The following is a 19843-nucleotide window of genomic DNA, read 5'->3' on the forward strand; positions in this document are numbered from 1 at the left end:
TTCTTCAGAAAGAACGTTTACCTTCATATCTTTGTACACACCTGGCACAGAGGAGGCACTCGGTAAATTTGTTGAGATTAAAAATGCATGGGGCTTCCCTGATGGCGCAGTGGTTGAGAGTCCGCCTGCCAATGCAGGGGACGCGGGTTCGTGCCCCAGTCCGGGAAGATCCCACATGCCGCGGAGCGGCTGGGCCCGTGAGCCATGGCTGCTGGGTCTGCGCGTCTGGAGCCTGTGCTCCGCGACGGGAGAGGCCACAGCGGTGAGAGACCGGCGTACCGCAAAAAAAAAAAAAAAAATGCATGAACACGCTGTCATTTCTCTCACATTTAAAAACAAATCCAAGCTTCCTTAGATGTCACACCCTCCTCCACCTACCACTTTGATTCACAGCTCCCCTTTAAGGAAACATTCCTACAAAGAGTTATCTGTGCTTACTTTCTCTGCTTTCTCTTCTACCATTCTCTCCAGCCTTTCCTCCCCTTTCCCTCCACAGAAACAGCTCTCATCAGGGTTGCCAAACCCAGGGGGCAACTCTTGGACCTCCTATTGTTTGATCTCAGAGGCACTTGACACAGTCGGTCTCTGCCTCTTTCCTGAACACTCTCCACATCCCTTGGTTCCCATCCTAACTCATCCGCTGTTCCTGCTCAGTTGCCTTTGTTGTCAACTTCCAGACCCCTGGATGTTGCACTGTTTAGGGCTCAGCCCTTGGTCCACCGCTCCAACCACTCGCACTTCCTTGGTGATCTCATCCAGCGTCATGGATTCATGTAGCTCCGTCCTCATGACCCCACATTAACATCTGCAGCCTGGCCCTGTTCCTGACTGATTGGTCAAACTGCCCACTCAACAGCTCCACCTGGATATTTAGTAAGCATCACAAACTTAATAGGCCTAAAAGAGAACTCTCAAGTTTCTCTTCCAAACCTTCTCTTCTCGTGTTTCCCATCTCCTTAAATGGTACCACCATCTACACAATTGCTCTGGCCCAAGACCACGGACTGTCTTTGATGCCTCTTTTTCTCACGTCTCCCATCCAATCCATCAGCAAATCCTCTTGGCTCTGTCATGAAGATACATCCCGAATCTGAGCTCATCACCTCCACCCCCACTACCCCAGTGTCATCTGCTATCACCTCCCACCTGGGTTACTGCAGGAGCCTCTGAACTCCTGCAGTGTCTCCTGGGAGTGTCTGCTCCCACGCTTGCCAGCCTCCCCTCTCTCCCTGCGGCATCCAGAGTGATCATTCCCAACATCAATCAGTTCATCCCATCAGCCCTCCAGGGGACCTCCAGTGGATTCCCATCACACTCAGAATACAATCCACACTCCTTCCCATGCCTGCCAAGCCCTGCATGACCTGTCTCCTGGGGAATGTCTCCAAACTCATGTTCTCCCATCTTCTCGTTCTCTCTCCGGTGTCCAGCCCTTTTGCCCTCTTTATTGTTATTCAAGCAAACCATATATGATCCCACCTCTGGCATTGCTGTTCCCCCAGCTTGCAACGCTCCTTCTCCTGGAAGCTCACTCCTTTTCTTAATTCAGATCAGACATCATCCCCTCAGAAAGGATAACATAATCTGGTACATTTGGGAGGCATTATTCTCCCCTCCCATCCTTTTCCCAAGAGAGACCTAGAGCCCAAGTTCTAGGCGGGAGTCTGAAATGAGGTTTGGTGGAGTCGGAAAGCACACTTGGAAACTAAGGGAGTGGGCTTCCCTGGTGGCGCGGTGGTTGAGAGTCCGCCTGCCGATGCAGGGGACACCGGTTCGGGCCCCAGTCCGGGAGGATCCCACGTGCCACAGAGCGGCTAGGCCCGTGAGCCATGGCTGCTGAGCCTGTGCATCCGGAGCCTGTGCTCCACAACGGGAGAGGCCACAACAGTGAGAGGCCCGCGTACCGCAAAAAAAAAAAAAAAAAAGAAATTAAGGGAGTGATGAAAACTGCTCAGATATGTGCAGAGTGGAGCACAAAGCCTGGAGGTTGTGACCTTCACTGCGTTCGAGAGCCCAGGAGAGGCAGACAGTGCCCATGTGTCAGAAAGGAGACCATGACCACCTATTAGGATATCCTGCTCCTGAAGAGGGTGGTTTTGCCCCAGCCCCACCAGGGGACATTTGGCAATGTTTTGGTGATCGCAACGTTGGGGGCATGGGTGGTACTGACATCTGGTGGGCAGAGGCCAGGGTGGGTGTGTGAAACACGCTGCAGGGCACAGGACAGCAAATGCCAACTGTGCTACAGTTGAGGAACCGGCTCTGTTCTTCGGAGGACCGCAAAGACATCTTAAAGGACCTTAACGCCTGCAAGTCCTGGCCCATTGCCAGGGAAGTAGCGATGGGGGAAGAGCCGGAAATGAGCAGGGATGGAAAACATGACTGCTGCAGAGAAAACCTTCTAGAACTCAGCTGTCAGTGTGCAGGAGGTAGGCCATGAACAGGTAGGTGCAGTCCCAGAGTCATAGCTTGGGAGACAGGCCATTGTGACGGTGGTCTGGGGGCATTCAGGCCCGGGGGCAGTTTTATCAGCCCTCTGGCTTCACTCAGTGACCAAGAAAATGTTTTTGAGCCTCTGGTATTTGCCATTGCAGTGCTGGTTCTGAAGGTGTTTGTGCTCCGGAAGATACCATGGTGTTTGGAAGAAGCCATCAAGGTCTGTTGACTCTGTGCCGGGTTTTGAGCAGACCTCAGTGTCCCGCCAGCTGTTCTTGTGTCTGCCTCAGTCCCCCGTCCCCTCACCAAAGGCAGCAGAGCCAAGCACATTGTCACCAAGTGTCCAGCTCTTTACAGCTCCCTAATACACTGTCTGATGCCCTTTCCAGGCAGGAAGGCCCAGAGATGGGACCAGCTTTGGGTTCCTCAAGGCTGAAGCTGGTACAGGGAGTATCTCTGATGCTTAGCGGTGATGCATGAAAAGATGCATAAGCCAAGAATCATACAGGGAGAGATGGATGGCTTACAGGTCAAGAAGAGCCTGAGACGGTCGCCGGAACGAAAAGACACCGTGAGACAATTATCAGGGGCACAAGTTTTATGACAGGGGATCAAACTGCCAGAAAGACCACGACAGAAGCTTTCAGACTTGAGATGTTGCCTGGGCACTGCAATGAGGGTGTTATCCCATTTTTATATCCCTTTCATATAAAGGAATTAACTAGAAGCCTTTTTAAAGGGTTTTGTTGCACTATCTAAAATGTCTTTCCTGGGTAATGAGGTCTTTTTTTTTTTTTTAATGTTATTGAAGTATAGTTGATTTACAATGCTGTGTAATTAGGTCTTTTATTTTCTTCACTTGGCAAACCATTCTGCTTCCCCTTCCATAAATCTGACGTGTGGACAAGAAATCCCTCTCGCAAACTTCCTGGCCAAATTTTTTGCCATTACGCAAACTGCTTTTGTTTAAAGAATCAGTTGAAAAGTACACCGTGAAGTCATTACATCCTACCTGCTGCTAAAACATGTTCCTACACAAAGTTTCATTAGAGAGATGGAAGAGGGAGAGAGAAAGGGAGAGAGAGACCTGTTAGTTCAGCTTCTGGGTGTGAAACATTCATCATATTCGCCCATACATTGACTCCATGACCTCAAGTCTTCTCTGCAGTTTGGTCTTTCTGTCCATCTTTCGGATCAGAGACCTACTCAAGATATTGGAAATGTGAACAATTAATCTCATCGAACAAGCTTCAGATGATGTTTCAGGAATTTTCAGTAGGTTTGTACAGTTTATTCACTGGAATCAAACCAAATGATAACTTTCGATTTAATTCAATTCAGCAAATCTGGACTGTGCCCTCGCCCGTAGGCAGGCACTGCGATACAGGAGTGCTGTCTGTAAGCAAAGCAGAAGTCTGCAGTTCTGTAACAGCAGGAAAGTGCAGGCTAGTCCACTGGTCAAGTCCACATTCTCATCCTTTTTTTTTTTTTTTTTTTTGTGGTACGCGGGTTTCACTGTTATGGCCTCTCCCATTGCGGAGCACAGGCTCTGGACGCACAGGCTCAGCGGCCATGGCTCACGGGCCCAGCCGCTCCACGGCATGTGGGATCTTCCCAGACCGGGGCACGAACCCGCGTCCCCTGCATCGGCAGGCGGACTCTCAACCACTGCGCCGCCAGGGAAGCCCCACATTCTCGTCCTTTGATCAGGCCTGGATGTGTAGCCCTAGGATCCTCAGCCTGGAAAAGGGATCAGGCATGCCAGTCTCTGGATAAACATCCAGGTAGACTGACCTCCACTAGTCCCTGGGCAAAGCCTTTCAGCATCTTAGCAATTGCCCTATAGAGTAGGTACCATTATGATCCCATTGTGCAGATGAGTAAACTGAAGCCCAGGGATGGTAAGCAGCTTGCCCAAAGTCACACAGGTCAGAAGAGTTAAACCGAAGCAGCCTGACATCAGAGCTTGCAACGTGGTCCTCTCCACTATACTGCTTTTCTTGGATTATTGGCAAACAACCCAAAGAGTAATGAATCAACAAACAGTAACCCTCTCAAGGGGAGAGTCAAGTCTTTGCTGGGCCTTTTAAACCAGGTGGGAAGATGTGCTGGAAATATGTGAAACTCCGTTGCCTTTGAACGCTCACTGCAATGTGCAAAACCGAGATGGAAGTGAGATAAACCTTTGCCAGTAACATGGGTTGCTTTCAGCTTTCCTGCCGTGATGTCCCTCAGCATCGTTAGGAAGGCTCAGAGTGGCTGCAGTTGCTTTTATCCGAGGCAACTCAAGTTAATCTCCCGGATGTCTGCTGAGGTGTTGATGAGGATGCTTGAAGAGGGACATCTGCCCATTTCAGAGGTTCTCCCATGGTCCCAGAGTTGACTGGCTGTATGCTGTCCCCCTCCAATACCTGTGAGCAGATGCGTAAAGATGAAAACCACTTAGGTTTCCATCAGCGTGGGGAGGGCCAAACCAAGCATAGAACATTCAGAAAATGAAATACTTTGGAGTCTATTAAAATTAGATGATGAGGGCTTCCCTGGGGGCGCAGTGGCTGAGAGTCCGCCTGCCGATGCAGGGGACGCGGGTTCGGGCCCCGGTCCGGGAAGATCCCACATGCCGCGGAGTGGCTAGGCCCATGAGCCATGGCCTCTGAGCCTGCGCGTCCGGAGCCTGTGCTCCGCAACGGGAGAGGCCACAACAGTGAGAGGCCCGCGTACCGCAAAATAAAATAAAATAAAAAAGTAAACTGTTTTTCTTTTGTTTTGCTTAAATTATCTGGATGGTTTCTCCAGTGATCCATCCGTAGGCTAAAGAAAAGGACTTTCTTTCCGTCTCCTAATTCCTACACGTTTCCAACCAATGCTGGCAACAAGCACAATCAGTTTCCCAGCAAGCAGTCGTTCAAGCTGGGTGAGACGGATAAGGAGATGTACAAGCACTGGAAGATGTTTTCTCGTGAGATTGTCAGGGCAATTCATCAACTGGGAAATGCTTTCCATTCCCGTCGCTGCCTTTTAAGCTGTTGTTTGGATTTGAATTGTGCAGTCCCTGTATTATGTGCTCTGTACTAACACATCCCAGACCATAGTTCATCTCTCTGGAATATATTTTACTGTATGTACTGGACTGGCTATGAGCCATCCTGTCTGTGTTTATATAAAGCCAAACCACATTATCATGGCTTGCTCGCACAGCTAGGAGAAAATATCAAGGGCCTACGAGTTGCCCACGTCAGCCTGTGAAACCAATATGATTTTGTCTTTCGAAATTCCATCTTATGCCTGACCCCATTCAAAGCAAATAAACAGTTCTCAGTGGGTGGTTTGCATTGCAGTCCCATGTGCTGAAAACAACCCCATCTGCCACCCTCCATCTGATCCCAGCCCCTGGTGGAGACAGAGGCAAGCCACGCTGATCCTAGCTTCAAAGTGCTGAGCAGGACACCAGACTCTGAGATCTCTTCCCCAGACCCTGCTTTCCTGACCACTCAGGATTGGTGCAGGGTGGACATCCAAGCTGAGTTGGGACAATCACGGAATCATGCTGGAAATTTGGACCTAGGTCAGTGAAAGTCAAGTTGGTCTCTCTAGGGGCTTGAACTCCAGGCTGAGAGACATGAGCCGTGTTGGCAGTGAGAGAGAAGAAAGGAGCAGATGTGCACAGAGAAGAGCTAAGGGGAGACACTGGGTGAGGGAGGGTGAAGTCACCCCAGTACGTGACGCTCAACTGCATTCCTGCCCCTGCATTTCTTGAGACACTGCCAGGACCTTATAATGAATTCCCCCTTTGGCTTAAACTTGTGGAAGGTTACTTGAATCAAAATATTCCTAATTAGCACAAGGAGGTATTGGAAGCCAACATAAAATAATAATAGTTATCACCTGAAGGATGCCGTTTTCCAGAAGAAGAAATGAAGCATAGGTGGTTAAGTCCCGGCACGAGGTCACACACCAGGCAGCCTGGCCCCTGGACCAGAGGATTAACCTCACTACTGTCCAGCTTCTCAAAATGGACACAAAGGAAAAGGCTTGGTCGGGCTTCTGGCAGACATGGGTCAGTTTCCCCAGTGTACCACTTGCCCGGGGCTAATTATTGACCCTAGACTTCTTGTGAAATGAAGAGAGCCATAGTCATAAAATAGAGCAGCAAGGATCAACGAGATAACATCATATGTGTTGGCCCAATCGGCATCCCATAAACGTTATTTCTAATCTGTTTCCCATTTTTCACTTGTAATGAACTACGGTGACTAGAACTGATGGAGCAGTGTGAAGGGTGGTGGTAACCAGCACCCTGTATTTTTATTGTCAGATACGATGCAGAGATGAATGTTCTTCATTATGTAAGGAAGTATTCTTCTATTCCTTGTTTCCTACAAAGATTTTTTTTCTTCAGAAATGGACAGTGGATATTTTTTTTCTTGGTCCCCTTTTACCCCATTTTTAAAAATTTTTATTTTATATTGGAGTACAGTTGACTTACAATGTTGTGTTACTGTCAGATATACAGCAAAGTGATTCAGATATATATATATATATATATATATATATATATATAAACACACACATATATATATAAAATCTTTTTCAAATTCTTTTCCTATATAGGTTATTACAGGGTACTGAGTAGAGTTCTCTGGGCTATACTGTAGGACCTTGTTGATTATCTATTTTATATGTACTAGTGTGTATATGTTAATCCCAACCTCGTAATTTATCCCTCCCCCACCACCTTTCCCCTTTGGTAACCATAAGTTTCTTTTCTAAGTCTGTGAGTCTATTTATGTTTTGTAAATAAGTTCATTTGTGTCATTTTTTTAGATTTCACATATAAGTGATATCATAGATGGTGAATATTTTCAAGTAACTTTTCAGCTTCTAACCAAAAAAAAAAAGAAAAGCCGTATGATTTTTGTCTCTTGACATCGTTATTAATTTTAATAAGAGAATGCCTAATAGTAAATTATCCTTAGTTTCCTAAAATCAAACATCCTGAATCATCTGGCATTATTCAGGGAATGGACTGGTACTTTCTCTTGTGTTTTATTTATGATGTTTTTAATGTATGAGTGAGATGTCTTTAGTTTCCTTTCCTTTTTTCCAGATTCCATTTTGTGGTTATGGTAGCTCATAATGATGAAGTAAGAAGTTTTCTACCCTTTTCTGGTTTCTGGAGCTATTTAAATAGTAGGGGTGTTTTCTGTCCATGTATGGACTGTCCCAGCATCAATTTTGAACATAGTTCTTTTTCCTCAAAGTTTTCTAGTTTATACTATGGTCATTTGTTTATTTAAGTTCTTCTTCTTGAATAGATTTGAAGAATGTGTATTTTGCTGGAGAATTTACAATTTATTGAGATAGTCCCTTTTTTAACATTGAGCTGAAAATAGTATTCTCGTGTAATATTTTTATCTATTCCATTTCTGCAGACACTACTGCCTGCTGAGATTACCATTTCTCTTTACTAGGCCTTTCAGGGCTACCTCTGAGGGAGGTTCTTGGCAGGCACCTCTGTGTGGACGTTTGCTCTCTTCCCACTGTGGGTGGTCTCGCCGTCTCCACCACATGGCCACAGCCCCACATCATGTTAGGAGCATCAGTTGTGGTGCCTCAGAGTCCGTTAGCGTGGGTAAGCCTGCATGGAGTACGCAGGATTGTGGCCGCCATGTTGGGGACCCGTTGGTTATTGGGGTATCAGGAAAGAGCCCTGGGGGAATGCAGCACCGATGGTGTACCCCGGCCTCAAGGACTGTAAGATGTTCAGCTGTCCCATGAGCCTCCCCGTCCACGGTGCCCCTTTAGCACCTTTACTAACGTTCTACTCGCCTCTGGTCTCCCCGGAGTCAATAATATTTACATGTTATTTCACGCAAAAAGAATCGACTCCTTCCAGAGTGGCGATTTGAAGTGCGACTTATGATTACACTTATTACAGGATCTGATAATCTATTCATTTAAACCATTCTTATAGCAGTTACAGAGTACAAAGTCTTTTGAGTCATGAAAGGTCATGGCTTAGTTGGAAATTCCTACTGGGAGGATCTGAGAAAAGTCACAGCTAAGTCTATGCTTAGGTGAAAATCTAGTTAGATAGGAAGAGACAGGAGAGACCCCAATCATGGAGGTAGGCACCAGGGATGGGCAGAACACAGGGTGAGGGAACCAGCGTGCTAGACCAGGCAGACGGGAAACTGGTTTAGGAGCAGGGCAACGATGGGGCCAAGCCCTCGGGAGCCGTGGCATGCAGCTAGGCAGATCACCAGCAAAACTGCCTGGAAGCAGTTTACCCCAACAAGGTTTTAAATCAGTGAAGGCGCTTACATCTGGAGGTGACCAGGTCTATGTGATCAGTTCCTCCCAGCAGAGACCTTGTTCTTCATGTGTGACGACGTAGGCTCCACTTACCGATTACCACAGTGGGATTCCACGTACTTCTCCCCACTGACCGTGAGCACGACCGCCATATGTGATTCATACTCAAGTCCCCCACCTCCCAGCTTAGGGTCAGGCACATATTAGACCTTCAGGTGGTATCTTTGGAATGCCCGAATAGGTGAGGATGCATGGTCCAGGAAACTTTCCATATCCTTAGATTCAGATCCTCAGGTTCCTTGCTGACCGTTTGCACTATTTACAATAGCCAGGACATGGAAGCAACCTAAGTGTCCATCGACAGATGAATGGATAAAGAAGATGTGGCACATAGATACAATGGAATATTACTCAGCCATAAAGAGAAACGAAATTGAGTTATTTATAGCGAGGTGGATGGACCTAGAGTCTGTCATACAGAGTGAAGTCAGAAAAAGGAAAACAAATACCGTATGGTAGCACATATATATGGAATCTAAAAAAAAAAGTTCTGAAGAACCCAGGGGCAGGACAGGAATAAAGACGCAGATGTAGAGAATGGACTTGAGGACACGGGGAGGGGGAAGGGTAAGATGAGACAAAGTGAGAGAGTGGCATGGACATATGTACACTACCAAACGTAAAATAGATAGCTAGTGGGAAGCAGCTGCATAGCACAGGGAGATCAGCTCAGTGCTTTGTGACCACCTAGAGGGGTGGGATAGGGAGGGTGGGAGGGAGACGCAAGAGGGAGGGGTTATGGGGAAATATGTATATGTATAGCTGATTCACTTTGTTATACAGCAGCAACTAACACAACAATGTAAAGCAATTATACTCCAATAAAGATGTTAAAAAAAATGTGTCCAAAGAAAATAAATAATTTTTTTAAAATGCTGACTGTTTGTCTAGGGTCCCAGAATTCCCCTCCACCAGCTCTTTTCATCACTTAGGTCCTTATACTCTCAGGTCTGAGAAAAGGATTCCAGCAAAATGATTCTATTTGGGTACTTGGGGGAGAGGGGGGTTCCTTAGTACATACCTAGTTCATAGGCATTGTTTATGGTAAAGAATAAGAAGAATGGATGCCTCCATTGTGTCATCAATTGGCAAACTTTTCAAGCAGCTTAAAAGATGAGTACTATGAAGGAACATATCAGATAACAGTACAAATGAAAATATTTAACAGTGTAATTTCCCAGCTGCCCTTCAGTTGCCCTGCCTTGTCTGTGTTCCAGGTTCAGGTTTAGTGGTCGAATCCTAGGCCTGGCTCTGATCCATCAGTATCTTCTGGACGCTTTCTTCACAAGGCCCTTCTATAAGGCACTCCTGAGACTGTAAGTGTCCACCCGGCCCTGCCTGTGGGACCAGAGGCACTGGCCTCTCTGGCACCTCTGACCCTTTTGTCCCTGTTTTTCCCCTAATCATTCCTGTTAGGTTTATGGTGATTTACTTTTCTGAGTGCTTAGATATCACATAAACCTTTTAGTCCAATAAAAATGCATTTGGAGCTTTAATGTAAGCATAAGAGAACATCATATAACAGATATAAATCAGTTTATATAAATATAGTAACATTACAAGCATTGCATGAAACTACTAAGTAGAATTGATCTGTCCTTGTATGTAAGTCATTATGCTGTGTACCTTAAACTTATACAGTGCCGTATGTCAATTATATCTCAATAAAACTGGAAGAAGAAAAAGAAAAAAAAAAGAATTGATCTGTCTATAATTTAGTTGTTTTCAAATGATACTCTTCTCCAACGGCCATGGAGAGCCCCTGAGTCAGTAATCATTTTGTGTTTATTATTGTAAACATTTTAAAATTTCCTTTTCCAATAAAAAACTACTGAATGAACTAAAAAGATTCATCAGTATATTCAAAAGTATCCAATTGTTAGAATACGTCTGTGTCACTTTAGCCAGGAGTGACATAACCACATTTTGGCATGAGGTCTGGGCAGCTGTCTATTGAAACAATCCGTTTACCTTTCTCCCTTTGAATACACCCAGGCCCTGTGATTTGAGTGACCTGGAATATCTGGATGAGGAATTCCACCAGAGCTTACAATGGATGAAAGACAACAACATCACAGACATCCTCGACCTCACATTCACGGTTAATGAAGAAGTTTTTGGCCAGGTTTGTGAGATGTGGGTCTTGGAAAAGACATTTTGGGTTTTACTGTGGAAAATTCACATACCATGAAATTTACCATCTTGACCACGTTGAAGGGTACAGTCCATTCAGTGTGGTGGAGCAGATTCACAGTGTTGTGCGGCCATCTCCAGAACTCCTTCATCTTGGAAAACTGAAGCTGTACCCATTAGACAATAGCTCCCCATTTCTCCCTCTCCCCAGTCCCTGGCAACCATTCTACTTTTTCTTTCTCTGAATTTAGCTACTCTGAGTACCTCATATAAGTGGAATCATACAGTGTTTGTCTTTTCGCGACCAGTTTATTTCACTTGGCGTAATATCTTCAAGGTTCATCCACGTTATAGCACGTGACAGGATTGCCTCCTTTATTAGGACTGAATAACATTCCATAGTATGTAAATACCATATTTTGTTTAGCCATTGATATGTTGATGGACGCTTAGGTGGCTTCCACCTTTTGGGTATTGTGAATAATGCTGGTATCAACACAGGTGTACAAATATCTGTTCAAGTCCCTGCTTTCAGTTCTTTTGGATATATATACCCAGAAGAGGGATTGCAGGATCATGTAGTAATGGGATTTTGTATTTAAAAACAAGGACTGTCATTCATTTAAGATATAATTCTTTGAGGACTATTCCCTTTATTAAAGGTACCCATGTCTTCTTTTTCTTGTTTTGACATGGATCTAGTTTATAGAGTTTTTTGAAAATCACATGTGATAATGGATCAGAAAGCATTTTTGTAAAGTGTGCAATACATCTGTAAGGTATTTCTCTTATCTGTGCAACTACAATAATACTTCTTTTATCACTAGCGTCCAGATATTTACTTCTCCAAAATGCATATACTTCAGTACTCTTTAATAAGATAAGCTCTCCATTTCTTTTTCTACCCGTGTTTATGTAACATTGAATTTTCTGGGTTACAGTTTTATCAGACCAACCACAGCCTGAGCAGATTTAGCAATTAAGGTTTTGAGAATATCATTTACGAGAGGTTCCATGACGTGTGCAATTTGTAATGGGATGTTGTGAGAATTAAGCTGGTTTACTTTATAAGTACGTTGTGTGACTGTGGACAGCACGCTGAGTCCATGGGTGAGAGTTACCCACTGAACCTTGCAGACCTCCCATCACCCACAGCTTCAATCAAGCATCTTGGACAGGTCCTGGAAAATGTCACTGTTCTGGTGCATTGCCTGTGTGTAAACATACCTCTGAAGGATATTCTCTTCTATATTTGACCAAAAATTATTTCTTACAACGATATGTTGTAAATATGTTCCAGAATGTATGATTCACTTAACTGTCTTCCTGTATACCAGAGGAACGTGTAAAATACACTATTCCTCTGCATAGCTACTTTTTAGCCCATCCTTCACATTTGCCCTATAGTAGAGGGTAAATTTGTAAAATAAACACAATTATTTAGCAAAATATATTAAGACAAATGGGAACCCATCTTAAAAAAACTTCAGATCCCAAACCTAACGCGTTATGCTAAAATAAATTCCACGTGGGTGAAAAAGTTGAATGTTTAAAAAAACAACAAAAAGATGAAAATGACAGGATTTTCCTTTTTAATCTTGCAGTAAGGAATGCTGCTATAGATGTGACACAAACTGTCAGTCATAAAGGAAAAGATTGAGATAGTCAAGTAAAATTACTTTTTTAATACCACATGGCAAAAATACAACATAAAGTAAAAATGGCATAATATTTACTACATTGTAATGCATAAAACAGACAAAAGGCCATTTCTTTCAATATAGGAAGAGATTCTGCAGATCAGTAAGAAATGATCGGCCCCACAATAGAAAATTAGCAAAGAATATAAGTAGATAGTTCCCAGGGGAGGAAATACTCACCCTCATTCACTATTTTGTAAAATGTAAATTAAAGCCTTGTGAAATACCATTTTCCCTCATGAGAATGTCAAGAATCAGAAAGCTTAGCAGTATTCTATTTTGGAGATGGTGTAGAGAAACAGGCACTCTATACAGGAGTGTAGGTGGGAGTAAGCAGAAGTTTGCTTCATCCTCTATGAAAGGCACCTTTGTGATATCTATCCTCATTCTAAATGCACCTGCCTTTGACTCAGCATCTACGTCTAGAAATTTGCCCTACAGACATATTCACATCCAATTGAAATGACTAATGGATTCGGATCTTCATTGCAGCATTGTTGATCATTGCAAAAGATCCGAACCAATCTAAATGTTCAGCAGTAGAGCATTGGTGAAATAAATGACGATTCACTCACACAGCGGAATAGTGGACTAGTGGGATGTGTGGTCTGACACCCCAGCCCATCCATTTACATATAAATCATAAACAATAATCCGAGTAGTATAACAACAAGAAAGAAAGAATAAGGCAGGTCTAAATTGGTATGAAACAATGGTCAAGGTGTATTTTTAATTGAAAAAGTATGATGATGAACAGTGTGTATAATATGCTACCATTTATGGGAAAAGAGATGATCTATACGTATTCCCTAGTGTATACACTGATACATGTATACATCCCTAGTGTATACATCCCCCTTCCCTGGAAGGGAAGGAAGGGTGATTTTCTCCAAGTAGAGAGATTGTATGGCTAGGCGATGAGGTGGGAGAGAAACTTGCTTTTCACTGTATGGCCATTTACAGCACTTAAATTTTATTCCATGGACACAGGAAGAAATCAAGTAAACTACAAATGACTAAATACATAAATTAGAGGGAAAAAAATAACATTGAAAATAAAAAGAGCAATTTTTCAGGTGTATATAGCGTAGGAGTTGAACACCTCAGAGAAAGTTCAAAATGTTCCCAGTGATAAAAATCAGGATGTGTTATAGATCTAGAATAATATCTATCTGTTTAAAGCTTAAACGATCCTGTTTCTTTTCAAATGAGGTCACCAAGAATGATGATTTTGGTTTTAGAAGATCGAGTCTCAGCCCTTCTTTTGGCAAGTTATGAAGAGCAGACAGACAGATGCAGCTGAAAGACACCATAGGCTTTTCCTGGGTGTGTTAGTTAAGATTAGGTTCAGCTGCTAATGAAGAAACCCAATGACCCTGCGGAAACGAACAGTATATTTTTCTCTTACATAAAAGTGTGGAGGCAGGCAACCCAAGGCTGCAATCCCTACAGTGGCCACCTGCACTCATGACCCAGATGCATACAGTGCCCCAACCATCACGTCGTGTCTGAAGTAGCAGGACAAAGGGGCATAGCCCCTCCCTTTAAGGAGGCCCCCTGAAAGTGCTGTACAACACCCCCGCTTATACCTAATTGCCAGAATTTAATTACATCACACACTTAGTGTCAGGAAATAGTCTTTAACTGGGCAGCTAAAATCCAGAGGCTCCAAAGAACATGGATCTTGGGTGGCAATTAATGTTATAATTGACAAGTATTTCATATTTACCTTAGTCACCCAAGTGACAGAAGAAAATGTAATCAGCAGACTTCTGTGAACTGTTTTGTTTAAGTACCTTGTCCATGAGTGCCAAATATATACATATATTTTTCAATCAGTAACTGAGTACAGTTATGCCTCATTTTTCTTACAGCATTGAGCAGCAAGGTGAACCCCTTAAGCAAATTTAAGATAACTGATGCTAACCCCTTTCAAACACCAACACTTTTTTTTTAACATCTTTATTGGAGTATAATTGCTTTACAATGGTGTGTTTGTTTCTGCTTTACAACAAAGTGAATCAGTTATACATATACATATGTTCCCATATCTCTTCCCTCTTGCGTCTCCTTCCCTCCCACCCTCCATATCCCACCCCTCTAAGTGGTCACAAAGCACCGAGTTGATCTCCTTATGCTATGCGGCTGCTTCCGACTAGCTAGCTGTTTTACGTTTGGTAGTGTATATATGTCCATGCCACTCTCTCACTTTGTCACAGCTTACCCTTCCCCCTCCCCATATCCCCAAGTCCAGTCCCTGGTAGGTCTGTGTCTTTATTCCTGTCTTAGCCCTGGGTTCTTCATGACATTTTTTTTTCTTAAATTCCATATATATGTGTTAGCATATGGTATTTGTTTTTCTCTTTCTGACTTACTTCACTCTGTTTGACAGACTCTAGGTCCATCCACCTCACTACAAATAACTCAATTTCGTTTCTTTTTATGGCTGAGTAATATTCCATTGTATATATCTGCCACATTTTCTTCATCCATTCATCTGATGATGGACACTTAGGTTGTTTCCATCTCCTGGCTAGTGTAACTATAGCTGCAATGAACATTTTGGTACATGACTCTTTTTGAATTATGGTTTTCTCAGGGTATATGCCCAGTAGTGGGATTGCTGGGTCGTATGGTAGTTCTATTTGTAGTTTTTTAAGGAACCTCCATACTGTTCTCCATAGTGGCTGAACCAATTCACATTCCCAGCAGCAGTGCAAGAGGGTTCCCTTTTCTCCACACCCTCTCTAGCATTTATTGTTCCTAGATTTTTTGATGATGGCCATTCTGACTGGTGTGAGATGATATCTCATTGTAGTTTTGATTTGCATTTCTCTAATGATTAGTGATGTTGAGCATTCTTCCATGTGTTTGTTGGCAATCTGTATATCTTCTTTGGAGAAATGTCTATTTAGGTCTTCTGCCCATTTTTGGATTGGGTTGTTTTTTTTTTTTGTTATTGAGCTGCATGAGCTGCTTGTAAATTTTGGAGATTAATCCTTTGTCAGTTGCTTCATTTGCAAATATTTTCTCCCATTCTGAAGGTTGTCTTTTGGTCTTGTTTATGGTTTCCTTTGCTGTGCAAAAGCTTTTAAGTTTCATTAGGTTCCATTTGTTTATTTTTGTTTTTATTTCCATTTCTCTAGGAGGTGGGTCAAAAAAGACCTTGTTGTGATTTATGTCATAGAGTGTTCTGCCTATGTTTTCTTCTAAGAGTTTGATAGTTTCTGGCCTTACATTTAGGTCTTTAATCCATTTTGAGCTTATTTTTGTGTATGGTGTTAGGGAGTGATCTAATCTCATACTTTTACATATACCTGTCCAGTTTTCCCAGCATCACTTATTGAAGAGGCTGTCCTTCTCCACTGTACTTTCTTGCCTCCTTTATCAAAGATAAGGTGACCAGATGTGCATGGGGTTATCTCTGGGCTTTCTATCCTGTTCCATTAATCTATATTTCTGTTTTTGTGCCAGTACCATACTGTCTTGATTACTGTAGCTTTGTAGTATAGTCTGAAGTCAGGGAACCTGATTCCTCCTGCTCCATTTTTCATTCTCAAGATTGCTTTGGCTATTCAGGGTCTTTTGTGTTTCCATACAAATTGTGAAATTTTTTGTTCTACTTCTGTGAAAAATGCCATTGGTAGTTTGATAGGGATTGCATTGAATCTGTAGATTGCTTTGGGTGGTAGAGTCATTTTCACAATGTTGATTCTTCCAATCCAAGAACATGGTATATCACTCCATCTATTTGTATCATCTTTAATTTCTTTCATCAGTGTCTTATTATTTTCTGCATACAGGTCTTTTGTCTCCTTAGGTAGGTTTATTCCTAGATATTTTATTCTTTTTGTTGCAATGGTAAATGGGAATGTTTTCTTGATTTCACTTTCAGATTTTTCATCATTAGTGTATAGGAATGCCAGAGATTTCTGTGCATTAATTTTGTATCCTGCTACTTTACCAAATTCATTGATTAGCTCTAGTAGTTTTCTGGTGGCATTTTTAGGATTCTCTATGTGTAGTATCATGTCATCTGCAAACAGTGACAGCTTTACTTCTTCTTTTCCGATTTGGATTCCTTTTATTTCCTTTTCTTCTCTGATTGCTGTGGCTAAAACTTCCAAAACTATGTTGAATAAGAGTGGTGAGAGTGGGCAACCTTGTCTTGTTCCTGATCTTAGTGGAAATGCTTTCAGTTTTTCACCATTGAGGACGATGTTGGCTGTGAGTTTGTCATATATGGCCTTTATTATGTTGAGGAAAGTTCCCTCTATGCCTACTTTCTGCAGGGTTTTTATTATAAATGGGTGTTGAATTTTGTCAAAAGCTTTATCTGCATCTATTGAAATGATCATATGGTTTTTCTCCTTCAATTTGTTAATATGGTGTATCACGTTGATTGATTTGCATATATTGAAGAATACTTGCATTCCTGGAATAAACCCCACTTGATCATGGTGTATGATCCTTTTAATGTGCTGTTGGATTCTGTTTGCTAGTATTTTGTTGAGGATTTTTACACCTGTTTTCATCAGTGATATTGGCCTGTAGTTTTCTTTCTTTGTGACATCCTTGTCTGGTTTGTGTATCAGGGTGATGGTGGCCTCATAGAATGAGTTTGGGAGTGTTCCTCCCTCTGCTATATTTTGGAAGAGGTTGAGAAGGATAGGTGTTAGCTCTTCTCTAAATGTTTGATATAATTCGCCTGTGAAGCCATCTGGTCCTGGGCTTTTGTTTGTTGAAAGGTTTTTAATCACAGTTTCAATTTCTGTGCTTGTTATTGGTCTGTTCATATTTTCTATTTCTTCCTGATTCAGTCTTGGCTGGTTGTACATTTCTAAGAATTTGTCCATTTCTTCCAGGTTGTCCATTTTATTGGCATAGAGTTGCTTGTAGTAATCTCTCATGATCTTTTGTATTTCTGCAGTGTCAGTTGTTACTTCTCCTTTTTCATTTCTAATTCTATTGATTTGAGTCTTCTCCCTTTTTTTCTTGATGAGTCTGGCTAATGGTTTATCAATTTTGTTTATCTTCTCAAAGAACCAGCTTTTAGTTTTATTGATCTTTGCTATCGTTTCCTTCATTTCTTTTTCATTTATTTCTGATCTGATCTTTATGACTTCTTTCCTTCTGCTAACTTTGGGGTTTTTTGTTCTTCTTTCTCTAATTGCTTTAGGTGCAAGGTTAGGTTGTTTATTCGAGATGTTTCCTGTTTCTTAAGGTAGGATTGTATTGCTATAAACTTCCCTCTTAGAACCGCTTTTGCTGCTTCCCATAGGTTTTGGGTCATCGTGTCTCCATTGTCATTTGTTTCTAGGTATTTTTTGATTTCCTCTTTGATTTCTTCAGTGATCACTTCGTTATTACGTAGTGTATTGTTTAGCCTCCATGTGTTTGTATTTTTTACAAATATTTTCCTGTAATTGATATCTAGTCTCATAGCATTGTGGTCGGAAAAGATACTTGATACAATTTCAATTTTCTTAAATTTACCAAGGCTTGATTTGTGACCCAAGATATGATCTATCCTGGAGAATGTTCCATGAGCACTTGAGAAAAATGTGTATTCTGTTGTTTTTGGATGGAATGTCCTATAAATATCAATTAAGTCCATCTTGTTTAATGTATCATTTAAAGCTTGTGTTTCCTTATTTATTTTCATTTTGGATGACCTGTCCATTGGTGAAAGTGGGATGTTAAATTCCCCTACTATGAATGTGTTACTGTCGATTTCCCCTTTTATGGCTGTTAGTATTTGCCTTATGTATTGAGGTGCTCCTATGTTGGGTGCATAAATATTTACAATTGTTATATCTTCTTCTTGGATCGATCCCTTGATCATGATGTAGTGTCCTTCTTTGTCTGTTGTAATAGTCTTTATTTTAAAGTCTATTTTGTCTGATATGAGAATTGCTACTCCAGCTTTCTTTTGGTTTCCATTTGCATGGAATATCTTTTTCCATCCCCTTACTTTCAGTCTGTATGTGTCTCTAGGTCTGAAGTGGGTCTCTTGTAGACAGCATATATATGAGTCTTGTTTTTGTATCCATTCAACCAGTCTGTGTCTTTCGGTGGGAGCATTTAATCCATTTACATTCAAGGTAATTATCGATATGTATGTTCCTATTCCCATTTTCTTAATTGTTTTGGGTTTGTTATTGTAGGTCTTTCCCTTCTCTTGTGTTTCTTGTCTAGAGAAGTTCCTTTAGCATTTGTTGTAAAGCTGGTTTGGTGGTGCTGAACTCTCTCAGCTTTTGCTTGTCTGTAAAGGTTTTAATTTCTCCATCAAATCTGAATGAGATCCTTGCTGGGTAGAGTAATCCTGGTTGTAGGTTTTTCTCCTTCATCACTTTAAATATGTCCTGCCAGTCCCTTCTGGCTTTCAGAGTTTCTGCTGAAAAATCAGCTGTTAACCTTATGGGGATTCCCTTGTGTGTTATTTGTTGTTTTTCCCTTGCTGCTTTTAATATGTTTTCTTTCTATTTAAGTTTTGACAGTTTGATTAATATGTGTCTTGGCATGTTTCTCCTTGGATTTATCCTGTATGGGGCTCTCTGTGCTTCCTGGACTTGATTAACTATTTCCTTTCCTATATTAGGGAAGTTTTCAACTATAATCTCTTCAAATATTTTCTCAGTCCCTTTCTTTTTCTCTTCTTCTTCTGGAACCCCTATAATTCGAATGTTGGTGCGTTTAATGTTGTCCCAGAGGTCTCTGAGTCTGTCCTCAGTTCTTTTCATTCTTTTTTCTTTATTCTGCTCTGCAGTAGTTATTTCCACTATTTTATCTTCCAGGTCACTTATCCGTTCTTCTGCCTCGGTTATTCTGCTATTGATCCCATCTAGAGTATTTTTAATTTCATTTATTGTGTTGTTCATCATTGCTTGTTTCATCTTTAGTTCTTCTAGGTCCTTGTTAAATGTTTCTTGCATTTTCTCTATTCTGTTTCCAAGATTTTGGATCATGTTTACTATCATTATTCTGAATTCTTTTTCAGGTAGACTGCCTATTTCCTCTTCATTTTTTAGGTCTGGTGGGTTTTTATCTTGCTCCTTCATCTGCTGTGTGTTTCTCTGTCTTCTCATTTTGCTTATCTTACTGTGTTTGGGGTCTCCTTTTTGCACGCTGCAAGTTCGTAGTTCCCGTTGTTTTTGGTGTCTGTCCCCAGTGGCTAAAGTTGGTTCAGTGGGTTGTGT

At 42.0% G+C, this 19843-nt stretch overlaps 1 protein-coding gene across 3 annotated transcripts in view; it reads left to right on the forward strand.

Moving 5' to 3' along the window:
* HECW1 (HECT, C2 and WW domain containing E3 ubiquitin protein ligase 1) overlaps window positions 1-19843 on the forward strand; it is a gene marked incomplete at both ends in the record, with an annotated part of 479237 nt that overhangs the window by 445950 nt on the left and 13444 nt on the right. For all 3 annotated transcript variants that reach the window (XM_082661880.1, XM_082661879.1, XM_082661881.1), the window contains 2 exons: window positions 10029-10127; window positions 10807-10936. In XM_082661880.1, the coding sequence (XP_082518006.1) occupies window positions 10029-10127; window positions 10807-10936 (229 nt within the window). The remainder of the gene's footprint in view (window positions 1-10028; window positions 10128-10806; window positions 10937-19843) is intronic.

The sequence above is a fragment of the Grampus griseus genome (assembly GCF_964374135.1).
Source record: "Grampus griseus genome assembly, chromosome: 9".
NCBI classification, from domain to species: domain Eukaryota; kingdom Metazoa; phylum Chordata; class Mammalia; order Artiodactyla; family Delphinidae; genus Grampus; species Grampus griseus.